The 14,017-nt window shown below is 36.3% G+C and overlaps 1 protein-coding gene across 1 annotated transcript; it reads left to right on the forward strand.

Moving 5' to 3' along the window:
• Nucleotides 1-5,238: 5,238 nt before the first annotated feature.
• Nucleotides 5,239-7,320, forward strand: LOC116140302 (L-type lectin-domain containing receptor kinase IV.1-like). Its single transcript, XM_031425950.1, has one exon. The coding sequence runs from the start codon at nt 5,248-5,250 to the stop codon at nt 7,255-7,257; it is 2,010 nt and encodes a 669-aa protein (XP_031281810.1). The 5' UTR covers nt 5,239-5,247; the 3' UTR covers nt 7,258-7,320.
• Nucleotides 7,321-14,017: the final 6,697 nt, after the last annotated feature.

Here is a 14,017-nt window from a genome sequence, read left to right on the forward strand (position 1 = left end):
TACTTTAAATTGTTGGAAATCTCTCTTGTCTCTGTTTATGGTCTCTGGTTTATGTTTATGGTGGATTACTTTTACGTAATGCACGCTTGTTTTATACTATAAAAGGGATAATGAAATAAATCGATTAACACCTTTGAATCGGCTCTGCTGTAAATTTCATTATCCATTTCAACTTCACCATTCTCTGTATTCACACCTGGCCTCTCTTTTTCTTTCTTTTGTATTCTTCTTCAGTTTGGACGACTAATTGACCATAGATTTCTACATTCACACCATATATATACGTAAGCAGAGAAACGATTATATGATATCATCACCGATGATCTAACCATGGTGAATTTTTTATTTTTTGTTGGAGTAGATTTTGGATATGTTGATTAGTTGAAGTGGTTTCTTTAGTGTTAAAGTGTAAGAAGAAAACAGAGGGAAAATACAATACGAATTTGGATTCTGTGTTTTACTAATTGAGACCATCATATATATGTGTTGATATAGAAATTTGTACCAACCAAAGAATTCCGATTGACCCTATCGGAATCAGAATGGATGTGTGCGTGATTTAATAAAAATCAGCAATGAACAAAAAAGAAAGAACCATAAATAAAAACACAAGACAATTTTTAAAGTGGTTCGACAAGTTAGAACTTGAGCCTGCTTTCACTGTTATCTTATTGCTTTTGAGAGCGTACAAAGAACAGTATAATTCCTAGGAAAATTTGCTTAGAACAATTGCCCACTCCCCTGAAAACAAGTTCTGATGGGTTTATATAGCACCCATTTACATGATAGAGTTGAGGTAAGATTCAAATACGTAGGATTAGAAAGTTGCATGATCTTTGGCTACCTTAGTTGGAATCCAAGTCAATCTGAATATCTTCTTTCAAAATTGAGCCAATCTAAATATCTTCTCTCCTAATAGGAAATTATCCTCTCCGGATTTCTCGCACAACAATAGCCCCCCAATTTTTGGAGTGCGAGTTCGGACTTCAAAAACTCATGTCTTCGATCTGAATTGATGTCGCACTATAGACTGCAGTCTCAAACTGAAGAGCTTGAATTATGTTTGGCGCGATTTGAGAGATCTTGAACACGTGATCTCAAGCGAATGAGCGAGCTCATGAGCTCAATGAGAGAGCATAAAGCACTCGATTTGAGAACATAATGAGCTCGATCAGAGGGCATAAAAAGCTCGATCTAAGAGTATGAGGAGTTCGATTACAAAACGCGAATAGCTTGATCTGAGAGCACAACTCGATCAGAAAGTATGGAAGTTTTGATCTAAGAGTATAGCTCGATTAGAAAGTATGGAGAGCTTGATTTGAGAGCATAGCTCGATCAGAAAGCATGAAGAGTTTGATTTGAGAGCATAGCTTGATAGAAAGCATGGAGAGCTTGATCTGAGAGAATAGCTCGATCAGAAAGCATGGAGAACTTCATCTGAGAGCATAGCCTGATCAGAAAGCATGGAGAGCTTCCTCTAAGACCATAGCCTGATCAGAAAGCATGGAGAGCTTCATCTGAGAGCATAGCTCGATCAGAAAGCATGGAGAGCTTGATTTGAGAGCATAGCTCTATCAGAAAGCATGGATAGCTTGATTTGAGAGTATAGCTCGATCAGAAATCATAGAGAGCTTGATCTCAGAGCATAGCTCAATCAGAAAGCATGGAGCGCTTTATCTAAGAGCATAGCTCGATCAAAAAACATGGAGAGCTTGATCTGAGAGCATAGCTCGATCAGAAAATATGGAAGCTTGATCTGAGAGCATAGCTCAATCAGAAAGCATGGAAAGCTTGATCTGAGAGCATAGCTTGATCTGAGAGCATAGCTTGATCAGAAAGCATGAAGAGATTGATTTGAGAACATAGCTTGATCAGAAAGCATGGAGAGCTATAAAATGGTGAGCTATGAAATGACGAGCTATAAAATGGCGAGCTATGAAATGACGAGCTATAAAATGACAAGCTCTTAAAACAAGCTCTAAAACCACGAGCTCTGAAATGGCGAGCTATGAAATGACAAGCTCTCAAAATGAGCTCTCAAATAACAAGCTTTAAAATGACGAGCTCTCAAAACGAGCTCTCAAATGATAAGCTCTTAAAACGAGGTCCAAAACGACGAGCTCTAAAACGACAAGCTATAAATTGGCAAGCTTTGAAATGGCGAGCTCTCAAAATGAGATCTCAAATGATGAGCTCTAAAACGACAAGCTCTAAAATGACGAGCTCTCAAAACAAGCTCTAAAACAACGAGCTCTTAAAACAAGCTCCAAAACGACGAGCTCTAAAAACGAGCTATAAAATGACAAGCCATAAAATGGCGAGCTATGAAATGAAAGCTCTCAAATGACGAGCTCTTAAAACGACTTGTAAAATGACAAGCTCTGAAACGACGAGCTTCGCACTTTCATTTACGAGTTTGGGACATACCTTGGTATTTTAATGATAACTTGAGCTGTAAACCTTAGATTTGGACGATTCTTGGACCATTGGAAATTTTACTCAAAGATCTACAACCCTTATGTTTACCACTTTGCCAAAATCATACTTTATCATGCTCAATACTCCCCATCTAGCAGCGGATTTGATTCTAGAGTTGGATTTGGTGACATGGGTTGTAGCCATGGCTAGTTTTTTGCAGTTGGAAGATGAAAAAGAAATTGCTGGAAAATAGAGAGAGCTTGGAGTGTTCGGGCCCTCTTTCTAGCGCCAAAATATTGATACAGAAATCTACACCAACCAGAGAATTCTGATTGACCCTGTCAGAATCGGAAGGATGTGCGCATGATTTAATGAAAATTAGCAATGAACAAAAAAGAAAGAGTCATAACTAAAAACACAAGACAATTTTTAAAGTGGTTCGACAAGTTAGAACTTGAACCTACGTCCATTGTTATCTTATTGTTTTTTAGAGCTTACAAAGAACGGTATAATTCTTAAGAAAATTTGTTTAGAACAATTGCCAAGCCCCCTAAAAATAAGTTATGATGGGTTTATATAGCACCCATTTACATGATAGAGTTGAGATAAGATTCAAATACATAAAATTAGAAAGTTGCATGATCTTCGACTACCTTAATTGGAATCTAAATCAATCTGAATATCTTCCTTCTAAATTGAGTCAATCTAAATATCTTCTCTCCTAATAAGGAATTATTCTTTCCGGTTTCTCCGCACAATATATATAACCCGCACAACAATATATGTAGCTTTTGAAAAATGATGTTTCTTTACCAATTAATGACAAATGAAGGAGACAGATTAGAACTGATGTTGGACTTTTACGCAGGTCAGGTGAGTGAATATTTTATCTTCATGAATTAGATGGCTGAAAATAACTAGTCGCATCACAAGATAAAGATTGAAGAAGACAGGCATGATTTACCCAGATAATATTATTCGTATTTAATAATAACATATTTCCAGATTTACCACAGTTATGGTCTCTACTGAAATATGAACACTTTTTGGCAAGGTTCTGAAAACCAGACCGGACCGTCCGATCGGACCGGTTCGACCTGTGACCGGCAGTATTTCCGATCCGGAATACATAAAAAATCGTTAATTACATTTAAACCGGATTGGACCGCGGTTGGACCGCCAGAATAGTGCCGAATCGCGGTCCAATCGCGGTTGAATCCCGTCGGATTCCGGCACCGATCGAGGGAGAAATCACCGCCATTAGACTTGACGGCATCTCCACTACAAAACCCTGCCATTTTCAGTGGCCGTCGTCCAGCCATTGTCGCTCGCCGTCCACCTAAACTTCACGCGACCGTCAGAGTTCTTTTGTTGATTCCGGCGATTTCCGGCGCCGATGGAACTCCTTGGCACTATCATCAGAGTCGCCGGCACCTACACATCAAAAGCCCCAAGATTCCAGCTTTAATTGGCCGTCGATCGTCGCTGCCGTCACCACTCACCAGAATCTTCGCATGACAGGGGTGTTTTAGATAGATTTCAAACCTTAAGGGAGTATTATAGGGGTGTTTTTGATGAATTTTAAACCTTTAGGGACTAAAATGTAATTTTATAAATTACGGTCCAACCGACCGGTCAAACCGGTCAAACCGGAAACCGGACCCTTGAACGGGTCATTGTCCGGTCCGGTTTTCAGAACATTGCTTTTTGGTAGCCAAAAAAGAAAAAACAAACAAGAACAAAAAAAATTTAAATTTTAGACAAATTTCTTGTTTAGAAATTTATAATTAAAAATAATTATTTTTATTTTATATTGTAAGACGTATTAGGAAAAAAGAATTGGTTTAGGATTTTATTGCAATTAAAATAAGATAATGATTTAAATTAGAAGAGTTCTATTAGGAATAGAAATATGAATCCTAGTGGAATAAAAATGTCATATTTTACCTATAAATAGGAGAGTTAGAACCAATTCAAGGTTATGAAAGATAGAATAAGAGAAAGAGAGAATGCGAGGATATAATAGGTTCTAATGTAAGGGTATTACAGATATCGAATAAATACCAAGAGATATTAAACACTATAGGAATGAGATGTTTGCCTAAGTATATGTACTAGACTGATAGTATGATGAAATACTTATATCGTATTCATATTATTATAGCAAAAATCCTCTCACCCGTGAATGTAGGCAAATTATGTATAACCTCATAAAATATCTTGGTTCTTCGTATGTAATATCTGGGCTGTTCTTTATTTTATTTTTTTACTCCTCGGATTTTCAACGTGGCAGCAGATTCAAATTTGCAACATAGTACTAAAACAGATTCTGATTTTCAACAGTATCACAAATATGTATGTCAAATAAATCTTCAATGCAATGATTTGCAACATATAAAGCTTGGCTTATGGTCTGTACTTCAGTTCATGTCTAAATTTTTTTCTAATTGAAATTAAATTCAGTTGTCCAATGTCGGCCAGTGTACGTAGGAACTGGGAAGGCCCACCCTAGTTGACCCAGACTCAACACGAAGCCGGACTTACGGTCACCAGATGGCAACGAGAAAACAACTGGACGGTGATTGGCGCCCTCTTTTCCAAGACTTAACCTATCATTTCTGCTTATACACCAAATTCATCCTGGAACATGGATTATCTCCTCTGAGGCTGTGGGCTCCAGAGGACGAATATGCACCTGCTCTTTCCTTTAAAGTAACAAGCAGTGAGCAATCCCGGAGAATTCATGTGTGAACCCTATTGCCGCTTTACATTATTATCTTACATATAATTCCCGAGAAGGTGGATCACGAATTAAGGAATTTCCTTGCCATGTTGCTCAAACTTGCGATACTGGTGTCTCTCCTAATCAGCTTAGCAGCAGGGGATGAATATCCTGGTTTCATCTACAATGGGTTCAAATCGGCTAATCTTGTCCTCGATGGTATAGCTCGGTTCACTGCCAACGGACTTTTACAGCTTACCAATGAAACCAAAATACTAAACGGTCATGCCTTTTACCCTGAACCAATACCTTTCAAGAACTATTCAAATGGCAGAGCCTTCTCTTTCTCTACTACCTTTGTTTTCGCTATCCACCCCGTGTACCCGACTCTTGCCGGCCATGGCATGGCTTTCGTGATTGCACCAACAAGAGGGCTCCCAGGTGCTCGTCCAAGTCAGTACCTGGGACTTTTTAATGAAAGCAACAATGGGAACGCCAGTAATCATGTTTTCGCGGTGGAATTGGATACGGTCCTGAGTGGTGAGTTTTTTGATATCAATGATAACCATGTTGGGATTGATGTTAATGGACTGCACTCTGAGATATCAGCTCCAGCAGGTTATTATGATGATCAAACTGGTGACTTTAAGAACTTGACGCTTATTAGTAATCAAAGAATGCAAGTTTGGGTGGATTATAACGGTGAGGAGAAACAAATTAATGTCAGTTTAGCTCCATTCAAAAGTGGTAAGCCAATTACTCCACTTTTGTCTTTGTCCCATGATCTTTCCTCTGTTTTTAAAACTGCCATGTTCGTTGGCTTCTCATCATCGCCCGGTTCTATGTTAACATCGCATTATGTTTTGGGCTGGAGTTTTAAGATCAATGGCCGAGCGCAGGAATTCCTCCTCTCTCAACTTCCTAAGCTTCCCAGGATCGTTCCTAAGGAGAGATCAATGCTTTTGGCTGTTGGGTTGCCTTTAATTTCCATAAGCTTAATGTTAGCTGCGGTTGCGGGAGTCGTTCATTTGATAAAAAGGAAAAGAAAGTTCGCTGAAGTGCTTGAAGATTGGGAGCTTGAATACGGGCCTCAGAGATTCAAATACAAAGATCTTTATTTTGCCACCAAAGGGTTTAGAGAGACAGAGCTATTAGGCAGCGGTGGATTTGGCAGGGTCTACAGAGGCGTACTACACAACTCTAAACTAGAGATTGCAGTAAAGAGAATCTCTCATGAATCAAGACAAGGGATGAGAGAATTTGTTGCTGAAATTGTCAGTATTGGGCACCTACGTCATCGGAATTTAGTACAACTCTTGGGTTATTGCCGGCGTAAAGGGGAGCTGCTTTTGGTGTATGACTACATGCCTAATGGAAGCCTCGACAGGTACCTCTATGACCAATCAACGGTCACCCTGAATTGGAGACAGAGATTCCAAGTGATCAAAGGGGTGGCGTTGGGTCTGTTTTATCTTCATGAAGGATGGGAAAAAGTTGTTATTCACAGAGATGTCAAGGCCAGTAATGTGTTACTTGATGGTGAATTTAATGGAAGGTTAGGAGACTTTGGTCTTGCAAGATTATATGACCATGGAACTGATCCACAAACTACACATGTGGTTGGCACTCTTGGTTATCTTGCCCCTGAACACGCTCGAACTGGGAAGGCCACAAGAAGCAGTGATGTGTTTGCTTTTGGTGCCTTTTTGCTTGAAGTTGCTTGTGGCAGAAGGCCAATAGAGCCACAATCGCCGACAGAGGAAACTGAGATTTTGGTTGAATGCGTTTTTGGTTTTTGGAGTGAAGGTAAAATTATTGAGGCAAGGGATCAGAAATTGGGAACAGATTATGTCGCCGAGGAGCTAGAGTTAGTGTTGAAACTTGGGTTGATGTGCTCTCATTCAGAGCCCGCAGCTAGGCCAAGCATGCGACAAGTTGTGCAGTACTTGGAGAAGGATGCGCCTTCGCCAGAGTTATCAGCTCTAGAAATTTCAGACAGTCGCCTAAGATTTGCGCATTCGGAAGGTTTTGATGAATTTGTAGGCTCGTTTCCATCTTTAATGGGTATAACACCATCGACTTCTATTGCAGATTCAATACTTTCAGGTGGCAGATAAAGTTGCAACGTCAAATTATTGGAGATATAATGATGTTTTGCTGTATTATTCTTTGTAATATATTCTCGGTTGTAGCTGTGCTGGTGTAATATAAATAATAATAATATTGTAGCATGCATGCATGCATGAATTAATGATCGGAAATTGTCATTCAAATGGGTACATAGCCAAGCAATAATGTATTTAAATGAGGCAGATTTAACTATTTTGAAAATAAAAAAATAATTGAACAAAAATTCTGGCTACTTGCTAGTTACCCTTAATTGGATACACTCTGAACATATTGTAAATTTAGTTTCAATAGTATTATCATATTTGGTCATTAAGAATTATTTTACAATATGTGTTTAATAGCATTATTCGATTAAATATGATGCATTGCAAATTGGAAAATAAAAAGGGTCACAAAAGAAAATTGGAGACAACGATTTAGTGTCATCAAAGGGGTAGCTTTAGGCTTATTGTATCTACATGAGGAATGGGAACAAGTTGTCATGTACAGAGATGTGAAGGCCAGTAACGTGTTGCTTGATGGTGAATTGAATGGAAGACTAGGTGATTTTGGCCTTTCAAGATTATATGATCACGGTAGTGATCCACAAACAACTCGTGTAGTTGGAACTTTTGGATATCTTGCCCCAGAGCACACTCTTACTGGGGGAAAGCCACAAAAAGCAGTGATGTGTTCGCTTTTGGTGCTTTTTTGCTTGAAGTTGCCTGTGGGAGAAGGCCAAATGAATCACGAGCGGCAACTGAAGATTGCACGATTTTGGTTGATTGGGTATTTGGATTCTGGAGTAGAGGTGAAATTCTCGAGGCAAGAGATGTTAAATTGGGTACAGATTACGTAGCTGAAGAACTGGAGTTGGTATTGAAACTTGGGTTGGTATGCCGATAGCTAAGCCGAACATGCGTCAAGTTGTGCAGTAGTTAGATAAGGATGCTAGTTCGCCAGAGTTATCACCATCAGCCCTTGGACTTTCAGCTAGTGGCCTAAATTTTGATCATTGGGAAGGTTTCGATGGTCTTGCGGTCTCATATCCATCTTCTATGGGCTTAACAGTGTCGACTTCTGTTACAGATTCAATACTTTCAGGTGGCAGATGATCCTTTTTTTATTAACCCAGTTTGGCCATCTATTGTATTCTAGTTTGATCCTTAGAGTGCGTTTGGTTCAGGAAATATTGGATTACTGGAAATGTTGGATTACTGAAATCTTATATTACCTTGAAGATTACTGAGAATCTTTAGGAAAATGTGTTTGGTTTGTTGGTGGGTATGTTATATTAATATGTTTGGTTAGGGCGAATAAATTGGTTGGTATGTTATTTAAATTACTAAATTACCCTCTCTTTAAATATTAATATAATAATATTTTTATTATTAATTTTTGAATATTTTTTTTAACCCCCAATATTTCAGATTTAGCTAAAACACACCTGCATATAAACCTTTAATTTATGACAAAATCACCCCCACCCCCTGTCGCCGCCTTTTGCCACCGCAAACGATCGCCGGAAGTCTCTGAAAGTCATCGTGAGTAGCTCACCGTGACCACGAGGCTCCGATATGGCCGTTTCTGGCCATATTGATGGCCGAAAACGGCCTTATCAGGCTAGATTTGGCCGAAAATGTCCAGATCCTTGGCCATTATCAGCCATATCTATTCCAGGCAGAATAGATCTGGTTGATAATGGTCTAGCCTAATATGACCATTTTTAGCCATAAATATGGTCAGAAACGGCTAGATCTGGCCTGATATAGCCATTTTCGGCCATAAATATGGTCGAAAACGGCCATATCGAAGCCTCCCAGTGAATCTCGATCATTTTTAGGGACTTCGACGACTTTCTGGCGGTGGTCCGTGATGGTTGGCCCGCTGTCGGTGGTGGTGGCTGGGTGGCGGTGGTGGTGGTGGTCTGTAATTTGTTTTAAATATAAGGGCATTATTGTCTAAAAACTTAATTAAATAAGGGTAAAATTGAAATGATATATTAATGTAAATTTATTTTAAAATAAGGGCATTATTGTCCAAAATTTTTATTAATAAGGGATAGAATTGTAACCAAAAAAAAATTGTCAAGGTAATCTTACAATACCTAAGAAAATAGAGGTAATTAGATTACTTCTAATATTACCAACAGTAGAAACTATTGATAATGCAAGATTACCAGAATCTTATATTACTTGACAACCAAACATGGTAATTAAGTAATATAAGATGACATAACTCTAGTAATCTTCCATTACCTCCAACCAAACGCCCCCTTAGTTTTATTCCTTATTTCCTGCAGATCCTTAATTTTATTATTTTATTTAATTAATTTGACACAAGTGAATTTGTTATATATATATATATATATATATATATATATAGACACACACACACACACACACACATAGACGTATATATATATATATACATATATAAAAAATGTAATATTCTTTGTAGCTAGTAGTTCTTTGGAAAAATATAAGTAAAACTTACTAAACATATTATAGAACACACACACACACACACACACACACACAGAGACATATAGACGTATATATATACATATATATCTATATTTGTATATATACATATAAAAAATGTAATATTTTTTGTAGCTAGTAGTTCTTTGGAAAAATATAAGTAAAACTTACTAAACATATTATAGAACACACACACACACACACACACACACAGAGACATATAGACGTATATATATACATATATATCTATATTTGTATATATACATATAAAAAATGTAATATTTTTTGTAGCTAGTAGTTCTTTGGAAAAATATAAGTAAAACTTACTAAACATATTATAGAAAAAATATATATAAATATATATAAGTATGAAATAGAGGGCTCATAACTAATTTTCTTTATATACAAATCTCTACATCAAGTAATAAGTCGCAAAAATAACTCAAAAATACAGTCAAACGGTGTTGCCTTTCTCCTCCGCTACTTGACGTTCCATCCGACCGCATCTCATCTACTACCTACAAAAACAGTGAAATCAACGGAGTGAGCACTAATTGCTTAGTAAGTAAACCCACAATACTTCTATTCTTTCTCCGTTACTCAGATCCTGTATTTTCCTTCCTTACACCAAACTTCTCAATTCTTCTCTGCTCTTTCTGAGATTCTAGTTTCTCACTCATCGATATGTAAGCACAAACAGGGAAACTAACTCCGGATAGTAGAAATGGCATGATGCATATGCACAAATGCAAAAACTTTTTCTATGCAATACATTTTCTTTTCTGTTTTTCTGTTTTCTTATTCTATTTTCTATTTCTCATTTGTGTTATATTTCTTTTTTGTTTTCTTTCTTTTTTCTGCATTTCTTCTTTTGTTTCAATTCTGTCTTTTCAGTTTCTTTTCTTTCTTTTCAGTTTCTCTTATTTTCTCTTATTTCTTTCTTTTCTTTTTTTTTTCTATTCTTTCTTTATCGATCAGACTCGATTGAGGCATGGATTCGGAACCTTGGCCGTGTGAGTGTATTCTCAAATTCTTTCTTGGGTACAGTCCTCATCTACATGCATTTCTTACGGACTGTACAAATTCTTCTTTCTTATTCTTAGGCCGCTCACTAAAGGCGGCATGCATATGGGGACATTCTTCTTCTCTATCACTCACGGGTTCCCCATCGCAATAACCTTCTCTTCTCTTCTCCTTTTATATTTCTTTAAATAAAATTTCAGATTTGAGGTATTCTTTAATTATGTTCTTTAGATAATGATTCTATAATTAATTTCTTTTCTTTCTTTCTCTTTATTCTTTAATGTTCTAATACATGTATATGTGCATGTAAATATGCTTATTCTTTACTATTCTTTCTAAATGCAAATGCTCAAATATAAGAATGCATTATGGCATATAAAGATATCATTATGGAACTAGTATTCTCTACCAACAACACTTCCATAACAAAGTAATAATCTAACATACTCATATATATGCACTTTCTTTGACATTTCATCAAACACCTTACATGCACATACAAACCCTAAATTGGTTACACTTCCACATATTTCTCAAGCCACCAAAATTGGAGCAAAAACTCCCTAAGGCCAACAACCACCCTAGCCGAATTTCATCCTCCACCATTCCACATCTATTCTTTCACATTTCATCCAAAATCCCATCAACTCAACTCAACACATACAAATACATCACTTCTCATGGCCATAAGATTCACAAATCAAACAACCTCAATTTCAATCCATGATTCTCATCTTCCAAACACACAGAATTCCCCTTACCTCAACATACAACAAATTGATGGGATTTACTTACCTTGAATTTCTCTACACATGTATTTATCCAATCAAAGCTAAAGTTGGATTTACTTACCTTGAATTTGAGTAATTCCAACACTATAATCTCTCTTTGGTAGAATTCCCCTTACCTCTTAAACCCTAAGCATATAAAACCATAAGAATTCAAACTTTAAAATTTAAATCTCACATCTTGGTGCAAGAATCTTACATTTGGATACTTAGGATTGAAAATCTATCAAAATCTAGCCAAAATCCTATATATGAATTTCCTTGAAATTAGTGGAAGAAAAATTGAGAGAATTTGGGATGAAGGGGGCATGAATAATGGGTGGAATGGCTAGGGTTTCAATCCTTGAACTCTTATTACTAACTATATATATATATATATATATGTCCCTTAGTCAATTATAGAATGCCCTCGTTTTTATTAACTTCTCCATGTTATTCTACTTCTTTTCATTCCCCACTCTTTCATCTAATTATGAGTGAAATGACCATTTTACCCCTAATAACATTTTAAAGAATTTCATTCACACTTGTTCAAGATAACTTTCACAAAATTCAACTAAGGGTATTATGGCATAAATAAAGCTACGTACTTTGATGTGGGCGTTACAATCCCCCCCCCCCCCCCCCCCCCCCCCCCCCCCCCCCCCCCCCCCCCCCCCCTCTCCCCGGCATGGACTCCTTCGACATTGAGTCCTTATTTGACTCCTCCGGCTTCAATACATATTACACCTATTAGTCCTATTGGAGATGATAGTACATCAGGTAGTATTTGCATATATTAATGTTTGAAATTATTTTATTTTATTTTATTTTATTCATTATAATATTGAATGTAAATTTTTAAATATTGCAAGAGCCTCCTCCTTCAAAGAAGAAAGTACGTATGATACGTGGAGTAGGCACCGAAAATATTGTCAAGGTCTTTGAGAAGATTAGGATTGTGATGGATCCTGAAACTGGGAGACCCAAATGTGAATTAGCTTCAAAGCGACTATCAAGTGAATGTGGGTTTTTGATACGAACCATGACTCCACATCAGGCTAAAAAGTGGATGAAGATTAACCTTGATGATAAAAAGTTGATTATGACTCGTTTATTGGTAAACTTGTTTTTAATTTTATTAATTACAATTTTTTAATTACAATATATTGAATAATTACTAATATATTGAATATATATATTGTAGACAAAGTTTGGTATTGATTTGAATGATCCTTTAGTCCTTGAGTACCTTAATAGTCTTATGGGTAGGGCTTATCGTGATAATCGTTATGATCATACCAAGTATTTTCGAGGTTTTGAGGATCCTGAAGAAGCACGGCGACACCCTTATAAAGATGTGTGACAAGAAGATTGGGATTGGTTATGCACACATTTTGCTAGTGAAGATTATCAGGTAACATTTTTTAATATTTATGATTTTTATTAGTAACGTTACGTGGATGACTTATACTCAGTTGCTTAGTTATTATTTAATGCTTATTATTGAAATATTATCTAATATTTATTTTGGCCTAACTAAAATATTATTATATATTTCATTATGCATCATTATTCAATTTTCAGAAACTTTGGAAAGTAAACAAGGTCAATCGTGCTAAGTTGTCGTACAATCATTATGGTGGGTCAAAACCCTTTGTTTTTCACCGAACAAAAAACTCAGAGGTTTGAAATATTTATTTTTGAGTAATTTTATATTTAAAATGTATATTGTTATTTATTTGTTTATTTTTTGAATATTAGGATCTTCCTGAAGGCCAGCTCCAAGGGGAGGTGCATTTATTCCATGACACTCATTTTAGTAGTAAAAGAAATACTTGGATAAATGATGAAGCTAAGGTTCGATATGTAAGTATTATGTAGTGTAATTTTTTTTTTTTTTTGTATAAAAGTTTATTATATTTTTATATTATAACCTAATACCTTTTAATTTTTAATTTATAAAATTATATTGTTTTTATTTATATATTTGTGTTTATATACATATATATTATTTTTGTAGGAACAAATGGAGAACATTATCAATCAGGAGCCTGAAGAAGGTTCTCAGCCACCTATTCAATTAGAGATCACTCAATAGGTTTTAGGAAAAAAACCTAGTTATTATCGTGGATTAGGTTATGGTCCAAAACCACCTGCATCTTCGAAGACTAGAAAGCGAGCCGATCAAGAAGTTTTAGAGGAACTCACACACTTGCGTGAGGAGGTGCAAGAACTACGAGGCATAAGGGAAGAATTTGACCAATATAGGCAAACGATGGAGCAGATGCAGCAGTTCATCTCAATTAATATGGGTTCTCGATCTAATGGCTCACAAATATTTTCGGGCCAATTTCCTCCGGATCCTCCACCATCAGCAACAATTTGAGTTTTTATTTGTCAGTTTTTGTTGAACATTAAAAATTTAGTCAACTTTATATATTTTTAACTTTTTATTTAAAAACAAACATATATAGTTCTAAAATATATTTGGT

Source organism: Pistacia vera, unplaced genomic scaffold, assembly GCF_008641045.1.
Source record: "Pistacia vera cultivar Batoury unplaced genomic scaffold, PisVer_v2 Contig368, whole genome shotgun sequence".
Classification (NCBI taxonomy): Eukaryota; Viridiplantae; Streptophyta; class Magnoliopsida; order Sapindales; family Anacardiaceae; genus Pistacia; species Pistacia vera.

Excerpts from the sequence above, each read along its gene's own strand:
- LOC116140302 (XM_031425950.1), top strand. The coding sequence starts at position 5,248 with ATGTTGCTCAAACTTGCGATACTGGTGTCTCTCCTAATCAGCTTAGCA.